This window comes from Centrocercus urophasianus, unplaced genomic scaffold, assembly GCF_019232065.1.
Source record: "Centrocercus urophasianus isolate 14NV4802_14NV808 unplaced genomic scaffold, USGS_Curo_1.0 seq_38, whole genome shotgun sequence".
In the NCBI taxonomy this organism is placed as follows: domain Eukaryota; kingdom Metazoa; phylum Chordata; class Aves; order Galliformes; family Phasianidae; genus Centrocercus; species Centrocercus urophasianus.
Window position 1 is genome coordinate 2,735,531 of NW_024884955.1, and position 21,438 is coordinate 2,756,968.

A 21,438-nucleotide genomic window follows, 5' to 3' on the forward strand; every position below is an offset into this window, starting at 1 on the left:
GCAGAGCACAGTGGGGTGACCATTGGGAGTGACACATGTCCTTGCAGGCATATGAGAAGCTGGCAGCCCTTCTGGATGGGGCAAAGCTGCCTCTGACAGAACGAGTGAAGAAGTTCTCTCCAGCCAGCAGTAAAATCCCCATTGTGGAGCAGGCTGAGGAGCACGCCCGGCTCCTGGATGAGCTGGCAAGGAACTTGTCCAGGTGAGGCTTCTGCCCAGCTCCCTGGTTCTGTCATCCTGCTGGTGTTAGGGATGGGATGCCACAGCCCCAGCACTGCAGCAGATTTGCAGCAGGGTGTTTTCTCCAAGGCTTGAGGAACCTGAGGAAGCCAAGGTGTTTGTCCCTGGGGACAGGAGCCCAGCATGAGTGGTCTCTATGGCCCTGACGGCTTTGTCTTCCAACACAGCATTATCCAGGGCACAAACCAAGATGGCTTTATCCAGAGGGCGATCGATGCCTCCAACGTCTACGCCAGCATCATTGAAGCAGTGGGAAAAGCCGAGCGAGCTGCCCATGATGCCGACGAGGCTGCTGGCGAGGCTTTGATGGTATGTGCTGTGCAAATGAGAGAAAGCAAAATTCCACCTGCAGCTGTGCAGCTTTTCACACCCACACACAGTGGTCTGCTGCCCCTTCCCTTTGAGTCTGCAGCACTTTGTGCTGGAGAATGGAGCAACTGGTGAGGCTAGGGCTGGGCTTGGAAGCTTCAAGTCACCCCATCGCACCCCTGCAGCCAACCCCACTGCAGTTGCCCAATGAGTATCTTTGTGTGGGCCAGGGACTTGAATTCCTTTTCCAGGCCCTGAGGCAGCACGGCAAATGTTTGTTTTACAGAACGTAATGTCAGAAAACCTTGGGGCCATCTCTAAAGAGCTGAAGAGGAACAGCAGCAACCTTGAGGAGGGCGTGAGGAGAGAGCAGACAAAACTCAATGGGGGTGAGAGGGGCTCCATCACAGGCTGGTGGCTTTGGGCTGGACAGAGACCCGACGCACAGAATACATGTTGTTTTTGTTTTTTTAATTGCAGCTATTAAGGGCACTCTGCAGGCAGCAAAGGAGAAGCTGGCTGACCTCCGCAGGAAGAAGGAGCAGCTCTTGAGCCAGCTGCAGTCTGTGCAGGATACGCTGGGCAGGGACCAAGGTTTGTTCTGGGTGTTCTCTGCCCCCATCCTCACATCCAACTTGTGACCCAAGTCCGCTTCCTCCCCTCTCCTGACCATTTCGGGGATTTTCATCCTGTCTTTCCAGAGGACACTAAGGAGACAATTCAGAATGCCAAAGCAGCTGCCATAGAGGCCAACGAGACAGCTGCGAGAGTGGAAGATACCCTGAGCACCATGAAGAAGAATCTGGATGAGTGGAAAGACAAGTATGGAGGCCTTCGAAATGAAGACCTGAACCAGGCAGTCCAAGATGCCAGGAAATCTGGTGAGTGCTGATCCTGCTCAGCCTCCAGGGCTGAGAGCTGTGCTTTCAGAAGCTGTGCTTTGCAGCTCCAAGTCAGGAGTGCAGGGAAGTGAGAGAGCCAACTCTGGGTGCTTCAAATCCTGTCCCTTTATTTTAAATCTCAGTCTGCAGTATGTATATCACCCATGGCTTTATTGCAAGAGGTTGCATGTGCTGGAGCATTTTCAAAACCCCGTATCAAGGCTGCTGTGCATGAGGAAATGGTCGTGTGATTCAGCTTCCACTGCTTTTGACTTGCATGTCTCAGACCTGCCTGAGCTTCACGTGTCCCTCACTAGTGCTTAAAACAACTGCCTCTCTCTCGTGCCAGTATCCAGCCTGGAAAGCACCATCCCGCTGCTGCTGGGGAAGCTGAGCAGCCTGGAGAACAGGAGGAATAAGAATGCCACTGTGTCAGAGAACATTGTGCGCATCCGACAGCTCATCACGCAGGCGAGGAACGCTGCCAGCAAGGTGGGATTGTGGGTGTCAGGGGTGTGGGGTGAATGGGGGCTTACTTGGGGGTGCTTTGTGACTGGGAGAGGTATCTGGAATAGCTCTGGGACTACCAAGCAGGGTTGCTTTCTCATGGGAAAACTCCCAGAAGTGCATTTGGAACAGCTGTCGGGCACGTGAGGTGGCAGCAGTGGGTTTCAGCTCTTTAGAGTTGGATTTCTTTCCCTCCAGGTGAAAGTCCCCATGAAGTTCAATGGCAGCTCAGGAGTGCAGGTCCGGATGCCGAGCAACCTGCAGGATTTGGCAGCCTACACGTCCCTCAAATTCTACATCCAAAACCCTGAGCCCAGGAGCCAGCAGGATGGGGCAGAGGAGGGGCGGTTCATTCTGTACCTGGGCAGCCGTGAGGTGAGCTGGGACAGGAGGGAAGCTGTAGGTAGCTGCTCCCCAGCTCTGGTGCACCAGGGAGAGTAATGCTGGGTGCTCTTGCCCTGTCTAATGTCAGTGTCCTGGCCTTGTTTCTCCCCCACATTCAGGCCACTGGAGACTACCTGGGTATTGTACTGAAGGACCGCAAAGTGCAGTGGGTGTACAAACTGGGCAATGAGGAGCCAGCTTCCCTGACCATCGATGAGGAGATTGGAGAGCAGTTTGCTGCCATCAACATCAATAGGTTGGAGATGGGTGTGATACATTCTGAGGCAGCTTGCTGGGAGCCTGTCCCTGCAGTGCATGTGGGTAGTGCTGTGTCCAAAAGATCAGCACCAAAATACCTCAAAAAATTGTCAGGGAAATGGTTTCACCACATCATGGAGGGTCTGGGGGCTGCCTTCAGGTTGAAAGATGATGCTCTTTGGCGGAGCTGTGTGGGGAGGCCTTTTACTCAAGGAGAGCAGGGTTGGTTCTTTTTTGGGCATCTCTACTTCACTTGACCATCCCTCCCTGCTACAGGATCCTGCAGTATGGGCAGATGTCAGTGATAGTGGAAAGGCAGACGGTGCATGAGACCAAAGGAGACAGCGTGGCCAAGGGGGAGCAGGGGCTGCTCAACCTCGACCCACACAACGTGGTCTTCTACGTGGGCGGCTACCCACCCAGCTTCATGGTGAGATGGGTTTCCTAGGAGGTATCAGTAATATCTTTGAACCATATTGGCAGGAGAGGCCGTGATGTTTTCATGACGAAACCAAAATCAAACTGTTTGGTTACGTTCCCAGCCCCCTCCCACTCTGCGTTATCCCAACTACCGCGGATGCCTGGAGCTGGACACGCTGAATGAGGAGGTGGTGAGTCTGTACAACTTCCAGCACACCTTCCAGTTGGATACCACTGCTGAGAAGCCCTGTGCAAGGTAAGGCCATGCAGTCAAGCAGGGCAGCACCTGTCCCACAGGCTCACCCTAACCTTTGTCTGCCCCGTTTGGGGGCAGTTGGCTTTGGAGTGATGTCTCTTGTCTCTTCTTGTGTGTCTCAGGTCTAAGTCCACAGGAGATCCCTGGCTGACCGACGGCTCCTACTTTGATGGTACTGGTTATGCGGAGATCAAGTTTGAGAGTCAGTTTGGCACAACTAAGCGCTTTGAGCAAGAGATCCGGATTGTCTCTTACAATGGCATCCTCTTCTTTCTGGAAAATCAGGCAAGTGCCACTTCTGGGGAGCCTTCACCCTTCAGTCCGTGTGATGGGGGCAATCTCAGCCCTACCTGCAGGTACTCTCCATTCAGGGTTGTGAGGAGAAGATGGCTTTGGAGATTATAGTGCTGTTTAAAGCAGTACATCTGCACTGTTGTTAAAAGCCACCAGAGGGCTGGACAAAGCCCTCTCAGCCAGGGCAATCACTAGGCTGGTGCCAGAAGGACTGTCCTAAACTCCAGCACTCATGCACAGAGCTTTGAGCTGGATCAGGGTTCACCGTGGCAGTGAGTGCTGCCTTGAACCTTTCCATTGCCCCCAACACAGGGTTGCTGCTCACACATGGGTCCCTCGTTGCTGTCAGTGACAGGTTGAGGCGTCAGCTGCAGGATCTGCTTCTGCCAGTGCTGAGCCCTGATGTTGAGCATCCAACCTGCCTCCCACAGGGACAGTTCCTGTGCCTGGCCATCCGGGATGGGAAGCTGGTGCTTTACTATGACTTCAACACGGGCCTGGAGATGGCAAAGCCCAGCAGCAACTCTTCCTCCATCAGCAGTGCCACAAACAAAGCGGTAAGGGAGGAGTGGGTGTCCACGCTGGGGCTGGCTCTTCATCCAGAGTCTGGAGCCTTGTTTTGGGGCAAGGTTTAACGCCTGCAGGCTCTTGGCCTCCTTTTTGAGTATGCTTTGCTTGGAGATGTGAATTGGACATTTCATGCTCTGTTCTCTAATGGATCCAGTTGCTCATTTTTCTTCTCTGTTTGCAGATCCAGATCTTCCTCCTCAAAATGAATAACAAGAAGCGCATCCTGGTGCGTCTGGAGCGCCTCACCATCTTCATGGTGGAGCAGGAGAACTCCTTGGAGAATGCTGTCTCCTACTACCTGGGCGGTGTGCCTCCAGCAGTGCTGCCCCCCAGGTGGGTCTGGCCCACATCTACATCTTCATCTTTGGGGCCCCCTGGCCTGGCTCTTCCTCAACCACATTCAGGACTGCTCGAACTCAGGGGGAGACTTCCTCTTGCTGCCCATCACCGTGGGCTTGAGGATGGGACATCTCCAGGGTGGGGTGAGGTGCTAGTGGGTGTTGCTGAGCCTCCTTAGCTAAGCTGGGTGCTGTGAAGCAGTGAAGCAATGACCACACCTGGTCATTGTGTGTCCTTCCCAAGTGCTCTGTCTGGGGGCTGCAGGGCCGGATCCTCAGTGGGGTTGTCCTGTTAACACTGCCTGTTTCTCCTGCAGCCTGAAGACACTCTTCCCCACGGGTGGGCCCATTCGGGGCTGTATGAAGGGCTTGAAGGCTCTTGGCAAATATGTTGACCTGAAGCGCATGAACACTGTTGGTGTGAGCTACGGATGTACCTCAGACCTTCTGGTAAGTGCAGTGCTTCAGCAGCTGGGGATGGGGTCCAGCAGGGAAAGCAGCAGGGGACCCTAGGACAAATTCAATCTCCTCTTTGTGCAGAAGTATAAACCCCACAGCTCCTCAGTGCTGGGGGCCATGGTGAGGTGCCCCCCATGGTTGGCCATAGCACTGGCCAGACCAAGTGAGATTCTGGATGCCTACAACACCGGGGCTGACTCTCACCTTGCTTCCATGGCGCCTCCTTACAGGTGGCTCGCTCCATCAGTGTCCATGGCTATGGTTACCTGACCCTGGCCCTGAAGGATGTGCCTGCGCTGCAGGACTTCTACAGTGGCTTCAGCTTCCAGACGAGCCAACGTGAGGGGCTGCTGTACTACCACAGTACACAGGTGGGCACCCACAGTCCTTCCCAATTGTCCCGGTAGTGGGACAACCATCAGTTTGTGCAGGAGAATCAGGTGAGGCTCCTGCTTGGGAAAGAGAGGGATTTTGTTGAAATGTGAGCAGGGATAAAAAGGTAAATCCAGTGAAATCTGGATAACGTGGGTAAATGGGCCCATACCTTGGGACTTAGTTGCCCAGCAACGGCACGATGCTTTCTGCAGGAGGGGACGTGCCAGGTGTCCCTACAGAGGGGCCAGCTGGCCTTGAACCTGCTGGAAACCAAAGTCACCACTGAAAATACCTATGCAGATGACAGGACCCACTACGTGGCCTTCTACAGTGATGCCCAGGGGTATGTGTCTTGGTGATGCACAGGTGCTGAGGGGCCAGCAGCCCCAGGGCCCTGCTCATCCTGCCCCTCTCCTACCCCATAGGGTGCGGCTCTATGTGGACGATGAGCTGCAGGACACTGCAGCTGGGGCCAGGGCCAGTTGGAGGCAACGGAGGCAGCAGGATGACCGGGCACTCTTCCAGCTTGGAGGCTCACCAGAGCCCGGTGCCCTCAGCAACCTCACTGGCTGCATCGGGAACGTCTTCGTCAAGCGGTGAGCATCACTGTGCTGCTTCCCGGTGAGCAGGACTCAGCCCCATCCTGCCTTTCGCCTGGCTCGGTTATGGGAACCTCTTCCCCCTGTGTGTAGGAGGTCAGAGCCACAGATGGTGGTGGACTTGCAGCAGAATGTGGAGAGCATCAATGTCACCATGAGCTGTCCTTGGGGCGAGCGGCCGCAGCAACTCAGAGTTGCTCTGAAGAAGGACAGGAGGAAACCCAAGGTATCCCTGCTGACAGAACTCCCATCTTCTCCAGCCACCACCATAGCCCCTCAGTGGGGGACCCTCCTTTCACTCTCTACCTACTCCATGTAGGTGTCCAGCAGGCCCAGCTCCAAGGACCGCCGCCATGACCAGACTGGGCTCTGCCGGCCGCAGCCCCGCACAGCCAGGGACACCTTCCGCTTTGGGGGATCCCCGAGCAGCCGCTGGGAGTTTGAGGAGATCCCGGCCTCCTTCAGCCAGAGGTGAGGCTCACTCTGTGCCCAAGCCAAGTGGGCTCAGCCCTAGAAACCATCGCTTGCCCCTTGCAGTGATGGGAGGCAGGGTGCTCCTGTCATCCCCTGTCCCCGCAGGTTCCATTTCTCCCTGGAGGTGAGGCTGAACTCCTCTAACGGGCTGCTCTTCTACGTGGCGGGGAAGCGAAGCACCTTCATGGCTCTTTTTGTCTCCAACGGGCGTTTCATCTTCCTGGTGGCCATCGGTGGGCGGCGGCTGCGAGTTCGCAGCAAAGAAAAGTACCGTGACCAGCGGTGGCACACGGTGAGCAGAGCACTGGGGCTCAGCAAGGCCTCGCAGAGCCACTTTGCTCTTCCTTCTGGCTTCTCCCACTACACAAAGCCCATGGCCCTGCCACCCATCTTTGGTCCTTGCAGGTCTTCTTCAGCAGAGACCAGAGCCGAGTCCAGCTGGTCATCGATGGGCTGCGAGCCCAGAGTGCTACAGTGGCCACCGCAGAGCTCTTTGTAGCCCGGACCCCCCTGTACATTGGGGGTGTCCCAGATGGAAGAGCCAAGGCTCACATGCTGGTAAGGACTTGTGGGGGTCCCCTGGCATCACCCCATCTCTACTGGCTCCTGGTCCCACACCACTGCCCCATGCCCCTCTTCGCTCACTCCCAGGGCCTATCTCTGCAGGGCACATCGGTCTCCAGCTTTGACGGCTGCCTGAGGAACCCACAGCTGGATGGGAAGCCCCTTGGTACCCCCTCACACACCTTTGGGGTGACACCGTGTTATGAGGGTGCTCTGGAGCATGGGATTTTCTTCGCTGCAGACGGCGGGTCCGTCACCCTAGGTACCCCACAGCAGCCCGGGCTGGTTCCCATGGTCCTGGGACTGGAAAGGATGTGTCTGGTGGGAGGTCCCTTGTCCCCTTCTCACCAGTGGCACTTCATTTCCAGCTGATACACTGGCAACTGAGCAGGACTTGGAGGTGACACTGGATGTCCGTCCCCACAGTGCCTCTGGGCTCATCTTCCACATCGGGACAAGGAGAAGCCCCCATCTCGTGCTGTACATGGAGGAGACAAAGGTAGTGGGAGGGATGGCTTTCCCATAGCCCCATTAGAGGCCATCTCCTGCCCACCATGCTCAGCTCAGCGAGTTCTGATGGGTTTGTCTCTGTGCTAGGTCACCATGAGAGCCAACACTGGGGCTGATGAGTTCTCTGCGTCGGTGACGTGCCCATCTCTCTGTGACGGGCAGTGGCACTCCATCACAGGTGAGGGGACAGCACTTTGTCCCCAGGTATATTGCTCAGCCCACTTTTACTGGGGGCAGTCCATTGCCCTTCCTCAGATATTTAAACCCCAGCTCCCACCTGTCTGCATTTAATTTGGGAGATTGCAGCTGCCATTAAGTCATTTACTAATTAGAGTCCTCACCTAATCTTGTTAGTGCTGTCAGACCTGGCAAGCTGGATGTATGGGGTTTGCCAGGTCATGGAGCCACTAGCAAGGCTAAGGCTGCCCTGTGCTGCTGCTGGACTTCTGCAAGCAGCACTGTCTGACTCTTGATTTCTTTCTAAGCTATCAAAAGGAAGAACATAATCCAGGTTGAAGTGGACAAAGAAAGAAACTATGCAGTGGGACCCAGCCTGCTTCCTGCACCCAGTGCAAAGGCAATGCTTTACCTAGGAGGGCTGCCAGGTGAGTTGAGAAAGATGCACTTCAGCTCAAAACACCCCAAAGCAAGAGTTGTTATTGCTGTTGCAAGCAAGATATGCTTAATCCCTTACTTTGTTATTAGTCCAACACTTGGTTTTCTTTGTTCCTTTTGCAGAAGCAGATGAGGCCAGTACAGTGTCAGCACTACCTCCCCTCCCTCATTATGTGGGCTGCATAAGGAATCTGCTGGTTAACCAGAGCTATGTGAACCTGCTGCAAACAAGGACTGTCAGGGGCTCTGTTGGCCTGCAGGGTTGTCCCATGCTGTGAGTGCACCTCGGTGTACAGCCTGACACCTGGAAACTGCACTGCTCCCTGGATCCCAGCCATCAGCTGCGAGCTGTGGTCAGCCAGGCCATCTCCAGTGCCTGCAGCACGAGTCTGTGGCACATGGCTGGGGCCAACATCAGGGAGGGGCCACAAATCCACGGGGAAGGAGAGCAGGGGAGGAAGGTGGGGAGAAGGGAGCACTTCAGGGGCATCTTTTCACAAATATAACCAAAAAGTTGGAGGAGGCTGTGGAAACAGGTCTGCCTCCTTCCCCAGTGGTCAAGCGTCTGCAGCGGGCCTCATGCTGGCACACAGCTTGTAGTATGGGCTGGAGCACACAGCAGCTGTGCCTCACATCCCAAATCCTGTTCCCTTTACCCCACGCTTACAATGCACGTAGGTTTAGTTCACTGAACACTTCAGGCTGTTAATGACAGTCGCAGAATGCCTTCTGCTAAAGGCGGTAGGCAGTTTGCTTGATAATGCAGTTAGGACAAACTGGATTAGTTCCATCACTTTTGGGTTTTTATATGCAAGGATGCATTTAACCCTTCCCCCTAAGGTCGGGCTCTGTTCACCTGCTGCTGCGGTGCAAGTACAGAGCTGTGCAAGGGGGGCCTTGGACAAAATTCTGCTCGCAGAATTAGCATCTGCCAATCAGATTAATTTATAAGAAGCTGATAATTAAAAAGGAATAAAGAACGCTGGAAGAACTGCTGAGGGAAAGCAGAAGCAGATGCCACTCTGCACTCTGTAGTTGCATTCAGCATAGATACACTGATACAAGTCCTGCTGTACGAAGCAAGAAACTTGCTTGAAAGGGAAGAAATAAAGGTTACCTCTGGCCAGAATTGCAGTGTCACTGCAGTCACCTGCCCTGCCCCCAGCTGCCTTCTGCCTGGCCCAGCTCACCCCTGCTGACAGTGCAGCCTTCACTTGAAAGACAAAAAACCCAACACACTCTGCTCCCAAAACACCTAGCTCACTTGTGCACTTACACATCATATATATATTTGTGTGTATATATATCTAGCCACGTGGGGACAAAATCTTGCTTCCGAAATGGACTTATAACTTATATATTGTTTTTTATGAGGGGTAAATATTGTAAAGTGGGTTTTTAACATGTCCATCTTCAATGTAATTATGACCTGTTTTTAAGTTGTAGTATTAAAGATGGTCTTTGTAAATCACTGGTACATACTTTGGAGTCAAATAAAGCTTTATGTTATTCTCTTTCGCTGTAGTGGTGAAGAGCAAATCTGAGACAGTTTTTAATCCTCTGGCCTTTTATCACAAAGAAGACTGAATAATGGAGTTAGCTGCTATCAAAAGCATCAAAACCCAACTGCACTGACCAGGAAGAGCAAGTACTGCTTAGGTTTATGTTGAATAGACTGAGAAAAAAACAGTATGGCAGATAAAGAAAATTCCTTTATTTGTAGATTTATATAAGCATAATATGAAGTTAGTAATCCTACTGCAGTTGCTTAAGTTAGTATCTAGGATATCTGTAAGGAAGAGCAAATAATTTAATCTAAACTCATATCTTCCTCTTCATCTTTCTTGTCCTTAGAGTCTCCTTCCTTTTGGTCTGACTTCACACTGTTCTGCATTGCTTTGGCAAATGCTTCCACATCTAGAAGTTAAAGAAATCAGTTATTTGCAGTAAAAACTTTGCAATTTCTGGGACAGAATGTATTGTGCACGAGGCTGTGTCACCAGTTGGAAAGCAGACAGTTGTTTCAGTAAGAACCTATTAGCAAAGAAGAAAATCTTGATGCTCATTCACTAGACAGCATTTGGATTTGTGCAGTTTCACCTTGTGCACAGCCAGCCTCAACACTGAATTGCTTTAATAATGGAACAGATTCCAAATGTCCATCAGGGATAACTGCTGCCTTCCCCCTCTGCCAGGTAAGGCCCAAGCTGTGCACTCCTTTCAGCTGAACAGCTGATGACTAACAGTGAAAAGCATTCTGAACAAGGTGTCCAGCACCTCCACTCATTTATAACTCCAACAAATCAACCACAAGGCTGCTCAGCACATCTCTGCAGACCCTCCAATTCCTAAATGCAATCCTGACACCAGTAGTGCAGGGTGGCTCCTGAGCCACTTGCCTTTTCATTTTAAGAAGAGCAGCACTAGAGTCACCTTTTGGCAGGTACTCACAAACTCATTGCCTTTTCCATTCAATGGCTATGTGCAGTGCCAAGAGAAACAAAACAAACCAACAAAAAGACCAGAAGAACAACCACAGCAACAACTCAAACAGCAACTCCCACCAGTTCATCACGTTCCAACAGCACTGGTACATACCTCCTTTATTTGCTGCATCTATGGCCTCTGCAGGTAAGCCAAACTGACTCATTAGCGGGCCAAGCTGTCCTGAAGCTAAGGCAGCACTGAACATGCTCAATGCCTGTGAATTGGAGTCAAGAGTGTCAAAAACAAAACAGTGTGCATTGGGTTTCTCCAGCACCACGTGGCTACAGTGCAATAACAACATGAGGCAGCAGTTTGAGGATGCTTCCACACCCTGTTGCAGCACGCTGACCACGCGGCCTACCTGTAAGCAGCCTCTATCCCTTAAAGAGCACAGACAGCACTGCACCTGGGCCAGGCTCAGACATGCCTCTACACCACAGGCACTGTGTTTTGTAATAAGGAAGTGTTTGCTCTTCATCAGCTGCCTGCCAGTGAGCACGAGGCAATAAGCTGTGCTACACTAAGCAACACAACGTCACCTCCTGCCAACTACAAACATTCTTCTTAGCCAATGGGATTTTGCATATTGGGAAATTTCAGTCAGTATTAGTTGAAGTTGGCCCAACAGATTCAATCTGACAAAGCGTGTTCAAATGGACAGGTCTGGAATTAAGTACTGGGTTTTACAGAATTAAAAAGGAACGCAGTGCTATAAACATTAGCATCTCTTCCCTTCTGTGTGTTCACTTTAGTAACTCAACTTTAAAGAGACTGCTCACAGCCCATTCTTCGACAGGCAGTAACGAATTTGCTGCTACTCTGCTGCCAATTGCCAGAAAGTGTTTTAAATAACGAGAAAGGTAAAGTCCAAATCCAAAAGTGGAAGTAAAACAACCTTTCTGGTCTGCCCTTGGCTGACCACAGGAAGGAAGAACTGGTGCTCCATGAACTCATGTCCCTCCTTCCCACTTCTAAGGATAAATTCCTAGTCTGAGCAGGGGAGGGAATCTGAGAACAGGGCCGTGTGAATCACGACACGTGGGGAAGGAGAGCAGCACTTTAGGACAGTGGGTAACTACCTGCTGGAACTGAGGAGACGTCAGGGTGTTCTGAATCTCTTCTGCAGTTTGTGGCAGAGACTCCCCTGAGGGAAGGTAAGGCATCAACCGCTCCTGAACTTCAGAGTTGGCCAGAATGGGAGCCATTATCTCGGGAGTCAGAACAGTTGCCAGGTCAACTAGGAAGATGAATAAATGGGTGGCTGTTAGACTATGCACAATAACCCACATTTTGTCATGTAAATGAAGCATTCTAGTCTGTGGAGCACTGAATCATATTTAGCACTCTGCTGGCATCCTTTCTTCCCTTCTCAGTTTTGCAGCAAGAGTAAGATTCTCAAATCAGCCAAGCAAAGCAGCACATAAATGGACATAAAAAATAACATATTAGGACACCTCTCAAATTGGAGCAGGACAGGACAGCACAACAATTCCAAAGGACCCGCCCAGATCCAACTGCTGTCTGGTCAGAATAGTGTTACCTTGCTGTCCTCCTGCTCCAGATGGCACGTTCATAGTAGCTAAAATGTTCTGGAGGTCACTCAGTTGGATGGGCTGGGTTGGGCTGGTGGCTGAGCTGGTTCCATTACCCGAGCTGGGCACAGGGCTCGGGCTGGTCACAGATGCAGCTGCAGGAACGGCCGGGGCAGGCGTGACACGGGTAGAAGAGGTTGTGGAAGATGGAGTCACAGCAGCTGACTGGCTGCGAGAGCTGGAAAGACATTGAGGGAATTAATTCAAAAGGCGAGAAGCTTTGCCTCTTCTTTCTAAGAAGTTTCTTTACAAGCCCTTACAAAACAAAGGGCTAATAACCTCCTCTGAGAGAACCAAGCAGCCTTAATTCCCATTAAATTTTCTGTACAGTAGGCTATCATTCCTCCCATCTACGTGGCAACTTCACACTAGAAAAATAAAGCAGACTTGGACCAAATGGGTGCCCTACCTGGATGATGAACTGCTGGTCGGGGGTCCCCCGCTCCCAAGTAGGCTGGCCAAGCCAGGACCCGTCAGTGCACCCAGCCCACCTTCCATAAACATAAAAGAAGAACAGGTTTAGAAATGCATTCTTTTTCAGGTTTCCTGCACCTCCCTGGTCGAGAGAGGTCACTCTTGTACCTGAAAGGTTTTATTTGCTAAAACAAAGGAGGAGGGGGGTCAAAAGAGCCCAGACCAACCCTCCCCATCCCTCTCTGTAAATACACAGCTCTCATTGCCTGATTTCACATCCCTATTACAGAACTGTCTGAGAAGATAGCTGCACATTTTGGAAATACTCCATTTCCAGATGTGCACAAGGATGAAATTACTTTGGTTCATGCTGTACTCACATGATCAGTGTAACAGAGCCCTTTCCCTTCATCTGCTAGTTTCCAAAACTCCAACTCTTCTCTAAAACCTAAAGCCAAGGCCCTCAGCAGAAGGGTGCAGGGGCAGCCTCTGAACCACACTCATATATCTGCATTAATTGCAGCTTCACATCTAATGCAGAGATGTAGCAGAAACAAGCGAGAGCCTTAAGCATGTCACAGACAGAACAAAGACCAAAACCGACCCCGCACAGAACCAAAGCGCCGCGGGGAGAACAGTGATCAAGAAACACAGCAGGAAACCAACACCTGGTCTTCCAGCAAACTGAAACAAACAAAAGAAATGAGATCAGAGCCTCCTTCATCCCCACTGCTATATCTGGCCACCGAGAATTACTGCAGCATGGAGAACACCAGCTAAAAAGAACTGGGGAAAGGTTTGGCTCCTTGTGACTGATTGTCCCCCTACGACTCCTTTGAGCCACATTTGCCAGATGCTCCATTTACCACACGCTTCCTACTCAGTATTTTCTTTACTACATCTGATTAAACACACTTTCCAACCCAAGCATCTGTATTTATCATCCACCTTTTGGGAACTGATCTGCAGAGGACAGAAGCGCGCCATTAACAAACACAATTAAAAACTGTACAACACTGGAGTCAGAGAAGCACCAGCCATCTGCCCAGGACTCTCCTCTCTATAGGACCCAGTCGTGCAGTATGGAATCATGCCTGTAACACTGCTCATCCATCACAGAGCTTTCACAGCAGCAGGATGAAGCTAACCAGGCTGCATCGCGTGCTACTTTATTCAGTTTGTCCTGGCTAGGAAAAGTTTACCCAGGAGCTGCAATAAAAGCAAAGACCTGAAAGAGATGCAAACCGGATGTAAAAGAATCAGATGCTACTCGGGGAAGAGATCCACAAGGATTCATCACAACCCATTTGCTGAGGCAAGCAGATGAGTTATTTGGCTTCACATATCAAGCCATCTTATAGCTAGGTGTAAAGGCAAAGAAAGAAGAGCTGATGAACAATGTGCTCAGAGTATGAGGAAGCAAGTTTCAGGAGTCCTGAGAAGCTTCAAGAAGGAAGCAAGAAGGTCTTTACCAAACACATGTTAAGAAGCTGGAATCTTCCATCTGCACATCCCAACATCAAATCTGCACACGAAGCTTACAGAGACACTACTGCTAGATCAGCGAAAATGGACTTTAGTCACTGCCACCTGCTAAGCATTCCTTTGCCTACTTCCACACCAAGGTCTGACTTCTCAGTAAATGCTCTACTGGCCTTGGAGCACAGACAGCATTAAGAACAGACTGCTGCAGTGACTCCAACACAGCTCACGTTCCCTTTAGAAAAAGCAGAGCAGTACTTCAAGCTCTCCCCAGTGTTGCCCAGAAGAGGAAGCCCTCACCTGAGCTTTCTTCTATTGACTACAGGTTTCTGCAGGGCAGGTGCACTCCAACCTTCCTCTTGAACTCCACTTTGCACACAAATAGTCACTGGATCAGAAATAGCATGAAGGTATCCCCAGCTTGACAGCTGGGACATCCACCTGGGAACCCTTGGTTTCCTGCTCCAGTGAATATTTAGGAGGAAGAGGAGGGGACTTATTAGGAAAAAAAAAAAAAAAAAAAAAAAAAAAAAAAAGGCCAATATTCCTTGCAGCCTGTGCTGTAAGATGAGTGTCATGTAGAACCTGGTACCCATTTCCTGCCTTTTTTTTTTTTTTTTCTTTTTTTTGGGCCCCTTAACTCATCTCTGAGGCAGAGCCTTGCTTTCTCACGTGACAGAAGTGCTATTCAAATCAATAGCACTACTTGGAAATATTGTCAGGTAGGATTTAACCTGGCAGGAGAAAATACCACTTTGGCATAAAGATATTAAAGCATTTTACCAAGTCCTCCTAAGCCCGTTGGTCCGATCAGCTGCATGAGCTGGTTATGGCTCATGTTTCCAAGAAGGCTTTGCAAGCCACCCTCACCTAAAAACAAAAACATTCTGAAACACAACATATTCACATAGGTTTTTTTTTCACAGCACTCCAGCTCAAACAGCAGGAGATTAATTGGCATCACATTCTGTATGGAAAAAACAGTTGCAAGTGTTTACTGATTCACGATGCTCATAAAAGATAAATGCAACTTGGCTTCATGAAAGGTAAGACTCCAGAGAATCTACTGAAAATATACTTCATCTGGCAGTCTTAGCTTTCAGTCTGCACCTATTAGCACAACACAGTTTATCTTGCTAAAGGCATGTTTACACTTTTCCAGTATTAACACTGTCCCCAGCTCACCCTCCAAAGTCATCAGGAATTGCTCCCTAAGGAACTACAAGTGCTCATTCTAACACAAGGTCTCTCACGTGAAGGAGCAGAGAATGGACTGTACCTCCTAATGCTGAGAGCTCGTGGCCTCCACTCGCATTTCCACCCAAAGCACCAGGCATTGGGGGGTTGTTGAGATACTCATTCACTTTACGGCAATGTTCTTCATCCTTGTCTGTCTTTGGCTCCTGCAAGAAAGTTCTTCTTGGTACAAGGAGAACTGCAAGTCATTTATTCCAACGCTTTTCTTATTTACTTCCCACAAACCTGCATCCAGAAGAAGAGTCGTTTTGATCCTGCCTTGAACTTCAATACATACACACGGCCAGTAGTACACTGAGGAACCCTTTTGAATTCACAATCATCAGGAAAAATAATCAAATCCTGGAAAACGCGACAGAACAAACAGACATTTCAGGAAAAACGTGAACATTACTGTTAGCCTCCCAGAGACCTCTGGTCCCCTCCCAACCATCTGTTCCAAAGGGGATTTATAAGGGTAAGTCTGTCGAGTCATTGTAGCATTCACGTTCTAAACCACCTCAGAGCTCTTCCAGCAGGGCAGGAAACAAGGCCAAGGTGACACAGTGCGTCAACACCTCAGCACTGAAACACAAAGCCATACTCACATCTTCAACACTGCCCGAGGTCCTGTCCTTCCAGCAGAAATGGATGAGGGAATCATCGGTCTGCTGGATGTAAACAAGGCCTTTCCTCTTGTCCGGGGTCACAGTGCTGCCCTTCAGCGACATCTTTCCTGCCCGGAATTCCACCAGGTATTTACTCGAAGAGCCGCGGGAGCCTGGCACCAGGCTCGGAAAGAGCGCGCCTGAAGACATCCTGGGGACAGAAGGATGGGCTGACACGACGAGAAAGCTCTCACGTGCGCTGTTCTCAGCGTGACACCACGCAACGAGGCCCCTCAGCTCCAGAACCGAGGGCGCTACGTCAAAGCTAAACACAGAGCGGGGCGAAAGCAGGACGCTGCGTGCGGCCCCGTTCTCTACACGGAGCACAGCTGCCGAATGAACTACACAGGATGAGATCACATCCCCGCAGTTTCCCTTTTGGGCTGGCACCACGGCTCGGCAAGGCCGCTGGGCCGAGCAGCCCCCACCCGGCGGGCCCTGCCCCGCGCCCTCAGCCCGGCCCGGCCGCCTTCCCAACGGCAGACCGCCATCTGCAGCCCGTCCCGCGAGGCCGCCGGTTACGGCACCCCTCTGGGCCCGCCCTCCCTCCAGGCCGCCCAGCTGCCCCCGCGAAGCACAGCAGCCCAGCACGGAACCGCGTGCCGGGCCCCTCCCTCCCCCCGCCGGTACCTGCCGCCTCGCCGCCCGCAGGCCCTGCGCCGCTCCCGCTTCCTGCCCCGCGCCCCGGAAGTCCGCCCGCCGCGGGGCGGGGCGAGCGCCCCCTCGGCCCTCCGCGATTGGGCGACGCGGTTGTCATTCGGTGGCAGAGCCCGCCCCCCCGCCCTGCTGTGTCATCACGGCGGAAAGATGGCGGCGCCCCCATCCCCCCTCCGCCAAGCAGAGGTCGCGACCCCCTCTCTTCTTCAAAATGAGCTTTATTCGGATTTACAGCTTTACAGTGTAACATTGACGTCCGCAGACCTGTACAGACTTCTCTAAAAAGCCAAAGACGGTTGTTAATAGAGACGGGCATCGACAGTTATTAAATATTACAAAAATAAATGCATTTCACTCAGCGGTTCGGCAGGGCCGGGCCTCATCGCAGGGCCGGGCCTCGCCGCCCCTTCCCCTCCCTCCCTCCGACCCCGCTCAGGAGCACACGAGCAGCGGTGCCGCAGGGCAGAGCCACGCTGAACCCTTTGTGACCATTTTGGGGGAAAGCTGTGGAGATTCTGGGAGCGCTTCAGCCAAAGAATTTCCACTGCTTGGTCTCAATTCACTGAGAAACAATTTTCAGTCATTACACAGCTGCAAATGCAGCCGTTTGGTTCTGTTTTGTTGTTGTTGTTTTTTAATCTGACCAATTCAGGGCACACTCCTGTCCTTGTCATCAGCCATCCCACAAGCACCACTGAGGCAGCTGCCCCCAGCCCTCAGGCACAAAGTGCCCAGTGCCCACACAGCGCCCTCCCACAGAGCTCTCAGCAGCCACTCCATCCCTCCACCAAGGCATCATTTTCACCTCACGGCCCCCCCTTCCCCCCGGCACTCAGAGCTCGGATTTAAATCACTTTTTGCACAACAAACATCGTGGTGACCATAAGCGACCCGGCCACCTCCAGCCGTGTCCTCACACAGCTGCCCCTGCCTCCCTGTACACAAACCTCTCTCACCACCTAGAGGCCCGAAGGGAATTAAGCATTTATTATAACTTTCTTTCTAGATGGTTTCTCTACAGTATTAACATATACTAACACAGTTATCTTATATACAGTGCTTAATCAAGTTATAAAAGTGACATTCTTTTAAAAGGTGCAAAGTTATGTTCTGACATGTAAACTACTGAGGCGAGATCTGCATTTAAAATACATTTTTTTCCACTTCCAGAGCGATCGCCATGTCCCATCGGGCACCCCGTGGCTCGCCAGGCAGAGACTTTTCAGCAGCAATGAGAAAATATTTTGTAAATGTTTTCAGTGAAGAACAATAAATTAAAAGAACAGAGTTGGAACCCATTCGAGATTTCCCTAAAAACCATTACACTAAAGAGAGGAGCTAACTCTGACTTTAGGAAACTTGCCAATTTATTTTTAAATTACATGAAATTCCTCAACTGAAGTTTCAAAGAAACATGGTATAATTCTGTGTTTGCATAATGAAAACGGTGTTTAAATTAAAATTCTAATCCAAGAGAAGAGAGATGCTAACCTGTCCATTCCTTGTTAAAAACATAGTATTTACCAATTACTCTGCATTTTTTCCATTCTATTCACATGCTTTTAAAGAGCACTGACTCCAACCTTAATTATAATTTAGCCTAAGCAAGTTTCAGTCTCCTGTGAGATGTTAAACTGGCTTAGCCTGTGAATCTTTCCAATCCTCATCCAGTAAGAATGGTTCCACAGCAGGCAGAAAATCTGCAAGGAACATTCCAATGCCTGGAACAGCAATTCAAGTTGATTTTTACACAAAGACTCAGAAGTATTTCTATGCTATCCCATACTGACCAGCAGGGTCTTTTTAAAAGTCCAGCATCTGAGCGTTTATTAGAAACAAAATATAAATTTGTTCTCTGAGCCACATTACCACATTTAGTTTGTGTGTAAAGAAAATCAGAAAGTGTGATTTCTGGCAACAGAACAACGTTGCCATGAGCACATTTCAGGTTAGGCCTTTTTATTGCCTTGAATTTTTACCATTTGTCTCAGTTTTCCAACGAAGAAGACAACTAAATCCCCCAAATTAAAGTTAGTCCAATCATGTGGTGCATAATTTGATACAAAAATGTTTCTCCATGATTATGTTACCTTTTGCTTTCTAATCCTATCACTGGGATAGAAGCACAACCTGCTCTTCAGATGAAACCATGAATGTGTATCGGCATCAGCTGGATCAATTCTTCCACAAATTCCTCAAGGTGCTGCTGTTTGCACCAGTGATCTCTGAACCACTGTAAGCCTAAATGCAATGCAGCCACTTTCCTTTTTTGCCCAGTTCCTCAAAAGTTTTCATTAAAAAACAAACAAACAAAAAAAAACCCAAGCAACCTCAGGATTAGTTTTACTTATTAGGCCTAATTTTTCCAGACTCCTTTCCTCTCTCCTCACCAGAAGTGTATCACTTGGAAAGAAAATTAATGGATCAGTCCAGTAATTGATCTGTAGTTCAATTATTTCCATTATATGGCTTTGACGTTTCAATATGGAACGAAAAAATTCCACTTTTATGACATCACATGCTCACAGAAAACATGTAATAGGTAACTATGCCACAGCTTGAAATTGATTCTGCTCTTTTACAACATACAAAACAGACGTGACCTAATAATGAAAAACATGCAAACAAAAACATCCCAGAAATATGAGATCTGTGTGGATATACATACCAAGTGCTTCCAAATAAAACTTTAGTCTAGAAGCATATTTAGTGCCAAAGCTGCCAAAAGTAGTGCAGAAGATCTAAGCCTCCAAGTGGTAGCAAGCAATATATTTTACATTGTAACCACCTCTGCATTCCTGCAATTGCTCCTGAAGTTCCTCACACTTTAAGAGCAGCATCTGACTTCAGAAAAAGCAGGCATCATTTAATGCACCTTGCTCTTAACACGTGTTTTATGTAGTTTTATCACAGGTATATAGTTTAATGCTCACAGTGACCAGAAATTGTGAAGACTTTGTAACAGATGACTACAGTTTGAGAAGCTAAAGTTGTTTTTTTGTTTCTCAATGTCTTTGAATTACTGAATCATATTGAGAGAGGGGGGCCAGCAGCTCCAGTCCCCACATAGTGCTACATACTGTATGAAAGTTTCACATGCATCTCTTCATGGGAAATAGCCACAGTACTGGATTTGATCATGTTCGTACCTTGTGAACTTTTCATCCCTGCTCCAAGTTCTGAAAACTTAGATTCCTCACTACTCTAAGTCAAGATGGTATTATCTCTATTTTCTTAAAGTTACATAGTTTTCAAGGATGTTATGAGCTCTACCAGATACAGCATACCTTCCTGACAAAAAACTAGGGAAAAAATGGAGAACCAAAGGTCCCTTTAAAAATTAGTGAAAATATGATGATTTCAGGTGTAGCCTTATGAAAAGAATGCAACAGTGTTTAAATATTTGGCAATCCAACATTAGTGACCATTAAATCCTTGACTGCTGACTGACAGATGTTTTGTTAGGATTTACTTAGAAAAGCTGAATTTTGTTATTCACAAAACCAGGCTAACTGGCTTACAATGAAATCTAGTAACTAGATGTCCAGATGAGATGAGCTATTGGTTCCATTATTTCAATATATGTCCGGACAGTCTGAGAAATTTCTATCAAAATAGCCACCTGAGTACAGCCAGTCTGAAGTCCCGGTGTGTGGGTTGGTGCCTTGATGAAACCACCTGGAGAACAGAAAAAAAACAGGCAGTTAGGAGGGGGAACAAAAAGCCCAGAACTTTGCTTCTTTCCCAACAACATTATTGAAAGACTCCGATATTTCTTACTGGAGGAGCCTCTGCCAGTATTCTGAGCATGAAAAACAAGGCACTGAGCTTCCTGCACAGTGGTCACTGCCTTACCATTCATTCTCTTTTGCATGAAGTCAGGAAGGAGTACAAAATGGATTTTCAAATTGCTGTCTTATTCCAAATAATAGACACCGATATTTTTGATCATATATTGATAACATACCATTATTTTTTACTTTGTAAGAGTTTTTAAAAGCAGTTTCTGAAGTAACCATCCAAAAAGTCCTAGAAGTTTGAAAGTAAGAGGCCTTAAAGGGCCACAACATGCTACTCAACTGCCAAAAGCTAGACAGGAATTGGCTATGGCACAAAATGGGACTTAATGTTTTATTCAGTCTATGAAAAAGATGAGTTCTGAGAGCTTAAAACAAAATCAAAAGAACAGCATTACCAGTTATTTATGACAGGTTTCAGCATTTATTATAATTTCCTAGCACAAAATTATCAGCAATTTGGTTTTCCAGCTCCGTTATTTAAGAGATGACCAGCAAATTACCACAAAATAATACAAACTGTGCTGTCATGCAGGAAATCAAACACACGTTGTCTTCACTAAAAGCATTTCAGGCAGTGAAACAGCAGCATTCAGAGCATTACACAAGTGCCCAGCTTGCTGCTCCTTACCGTGTCCGCCACTCCACTTCCTCTCTCGCACGCTCCTTGCGAGCAGCTCTTTGTTTCTCCTCTAGTCTCTCTTTTTCTTTACTAGCCACATCTAGCAAACATTTCAATGAGAACAGTTGTTTAGCAAAATGGAAACAAAAAGGCAGAAAACAGGGAAAAGACTGCAAAGAAATAAAACATATTTCATTTGAATGAGAGAAAGTGTTTGCTGGACACAATCTGCTCAACAATGACAACTGCAGGTGACAAAACTAAAACTGTCGTATCAGAAATGTTGTGACTACAAACAGAGTACATGGTAAAATTACAGAGCATTATCCACCCAGACAGTGGGAAAGAATTTACATTGAGTATAACAGTGGTTTTTTTCCCCCTACTATCTGATAAACACCAAAGCAAGAGAAGATGCGTGCCAGCATCC

The 21,438-nt window shown here is 49.1% G+C and overlaps 3 protein-coding genes across 3 annotated transcripts in view; 1 reads left to right on the forward strand and 2 right to left on the reverse strand.

The window, feature by feature from the left end:
* LAMA5 (laminin subunit alpha 5) overlaps positions 1-9,571 on the forward strand; it is a 79,010-nt gene extending 69,439 nt beyond the window's left edge. Inside the window, exons 55-80 of the mRNA XM_042832282.1 lie at positions 48-202; positions 408-549; positions 836-938; positions 1,030-1,143; positions 1,251-1,430; positions 1,780-1,922; positions 2,136-2,312; positions 2,441-2,577; positions 2,856-3,009; positions 3,122-3,255; positions 3,378-3,540; positions 3,981-4,106; positions 4,301-4,452; positions 4,775-4,907; positions 5,147-5,287; positions 5,504-5,634; positions 5,717-5,887; positions 5,984-6,116; positions 6,210-6,361; positions 6,470-6,656; positions 6,770-6,922; positions 7,031-7,190; positions 7,297-7,427; positions 7,526-7,616; positions 7,924-8,043; positions 8,177-9,571. Of these exons, the coding sequence (XP_042688216.1) occupies positions 48-202; positions 408-549; positions 836-938; positions 1,030-1,143; positions 1,251-1,430; positions 1,780-1,922; positions 2,136-2,312; positions 2,441-2,577; positions 2,856-3,009; positions 3,122-3,255; positions 3,378-3,540; positions 3,981-4,106; positions 4,301-4,452; positions 4,775-4,907; positions 5,147-5,287; positions 5,504-5,634; positions 5,717-5,887; positions 5,984-6,116; positions 6,210-6,361; positions 6,470-6,656; positions 6,770-6,922; positions 7,031-7,190; positions 7,297-7,427; positions 7,526-7,616; positions 7,924-8,043; positions 8,177-8,331 (3,738 nt within the window). The 3' untranslated portion in view covers positions 8,332-9,571. The remainder of the gene's footprint in view (positions 1-47; positions 203-407; positions 550-835; positions 939-1,029; positions 1,144-1,250; positions 1,431-1,779; positions 1,923-2,135; positions 2,313-2,440; positions 2,578-2,855; positions 3,010-3,121; positions 3,256-3,377; positions 3,541-3,980; positions 4,107-4,300; positions 4,453-4,774; positions 4,908-5,146; positions 5,288-5,503; positions 5,635-5,716; positions 5,888-5,983; positions 6,117-6,209; positions 6,362-6,469; positions 6,657-6,769; positions 6,923-7,030; positions 7,191-7,296; positions 7,428-7,525; positions 7,617-7,923; positions 8,044-8,176) is intronic.
* A 174-nt stretch (positions 9,572-9,745) lies between these two features.
* ADRM1 (ADRM1 26S proteasome ubiquitin receptor) lies at positions 9,746-16,606 on the reverse strand. Its single transcript, XM_042832283.1, has 10 exons — positions 16,563-16,606; positions 15,873-16,083; positions 15,511-15,627; positions 15,308-15,431; positions 14,812-14,898; positions 12,542-12,623; positions 12,081-12,310; positions 11,620-11,777; positions 10,652-10,754; positions 9,746-9,970 (listed from the first exon to the last, which is right to left on the reverse strand). The coding sequence occupies exons 2-10, from the start codon at positions 16,080-16,082 to the stop codon at positions 9,864-9,866; spliced, it is 1,218 nt and encodes a 405-aa protein (XP_042688217.1). The 5' UTR covers position 16,083; positions 16,563-16,606; the 3' UTR covers positions 9,746-9,863.
* A 183-nt stretch (positions 16,607-16,789) lies between these two features.
* OSBPL2 (oxysterol binding protein like 2) overlaps positions 16,790-21,438 on the reverse strand; it is a 29,713-nt gene continuing 25,064 nt past the window's right edge. Inside the window, exons 14-15 of the mRNA XM_042832441.1 lie at positions 21,018-21,108; positions 16,790-20,267 (exon numbers count right to left, since the gene is read on the reverse strand). Of these exons, the coding sequence (XP_042688375.1) occupies positions 20,165-20,267; positions 21,018-21,108 (194 nt within the window). The 3' untranslated portion in view covers positions 16,790-20,164. The remainder of the gene's footprint in view (positions 20,268-21,017; positions 21,109-21,438) is intronic.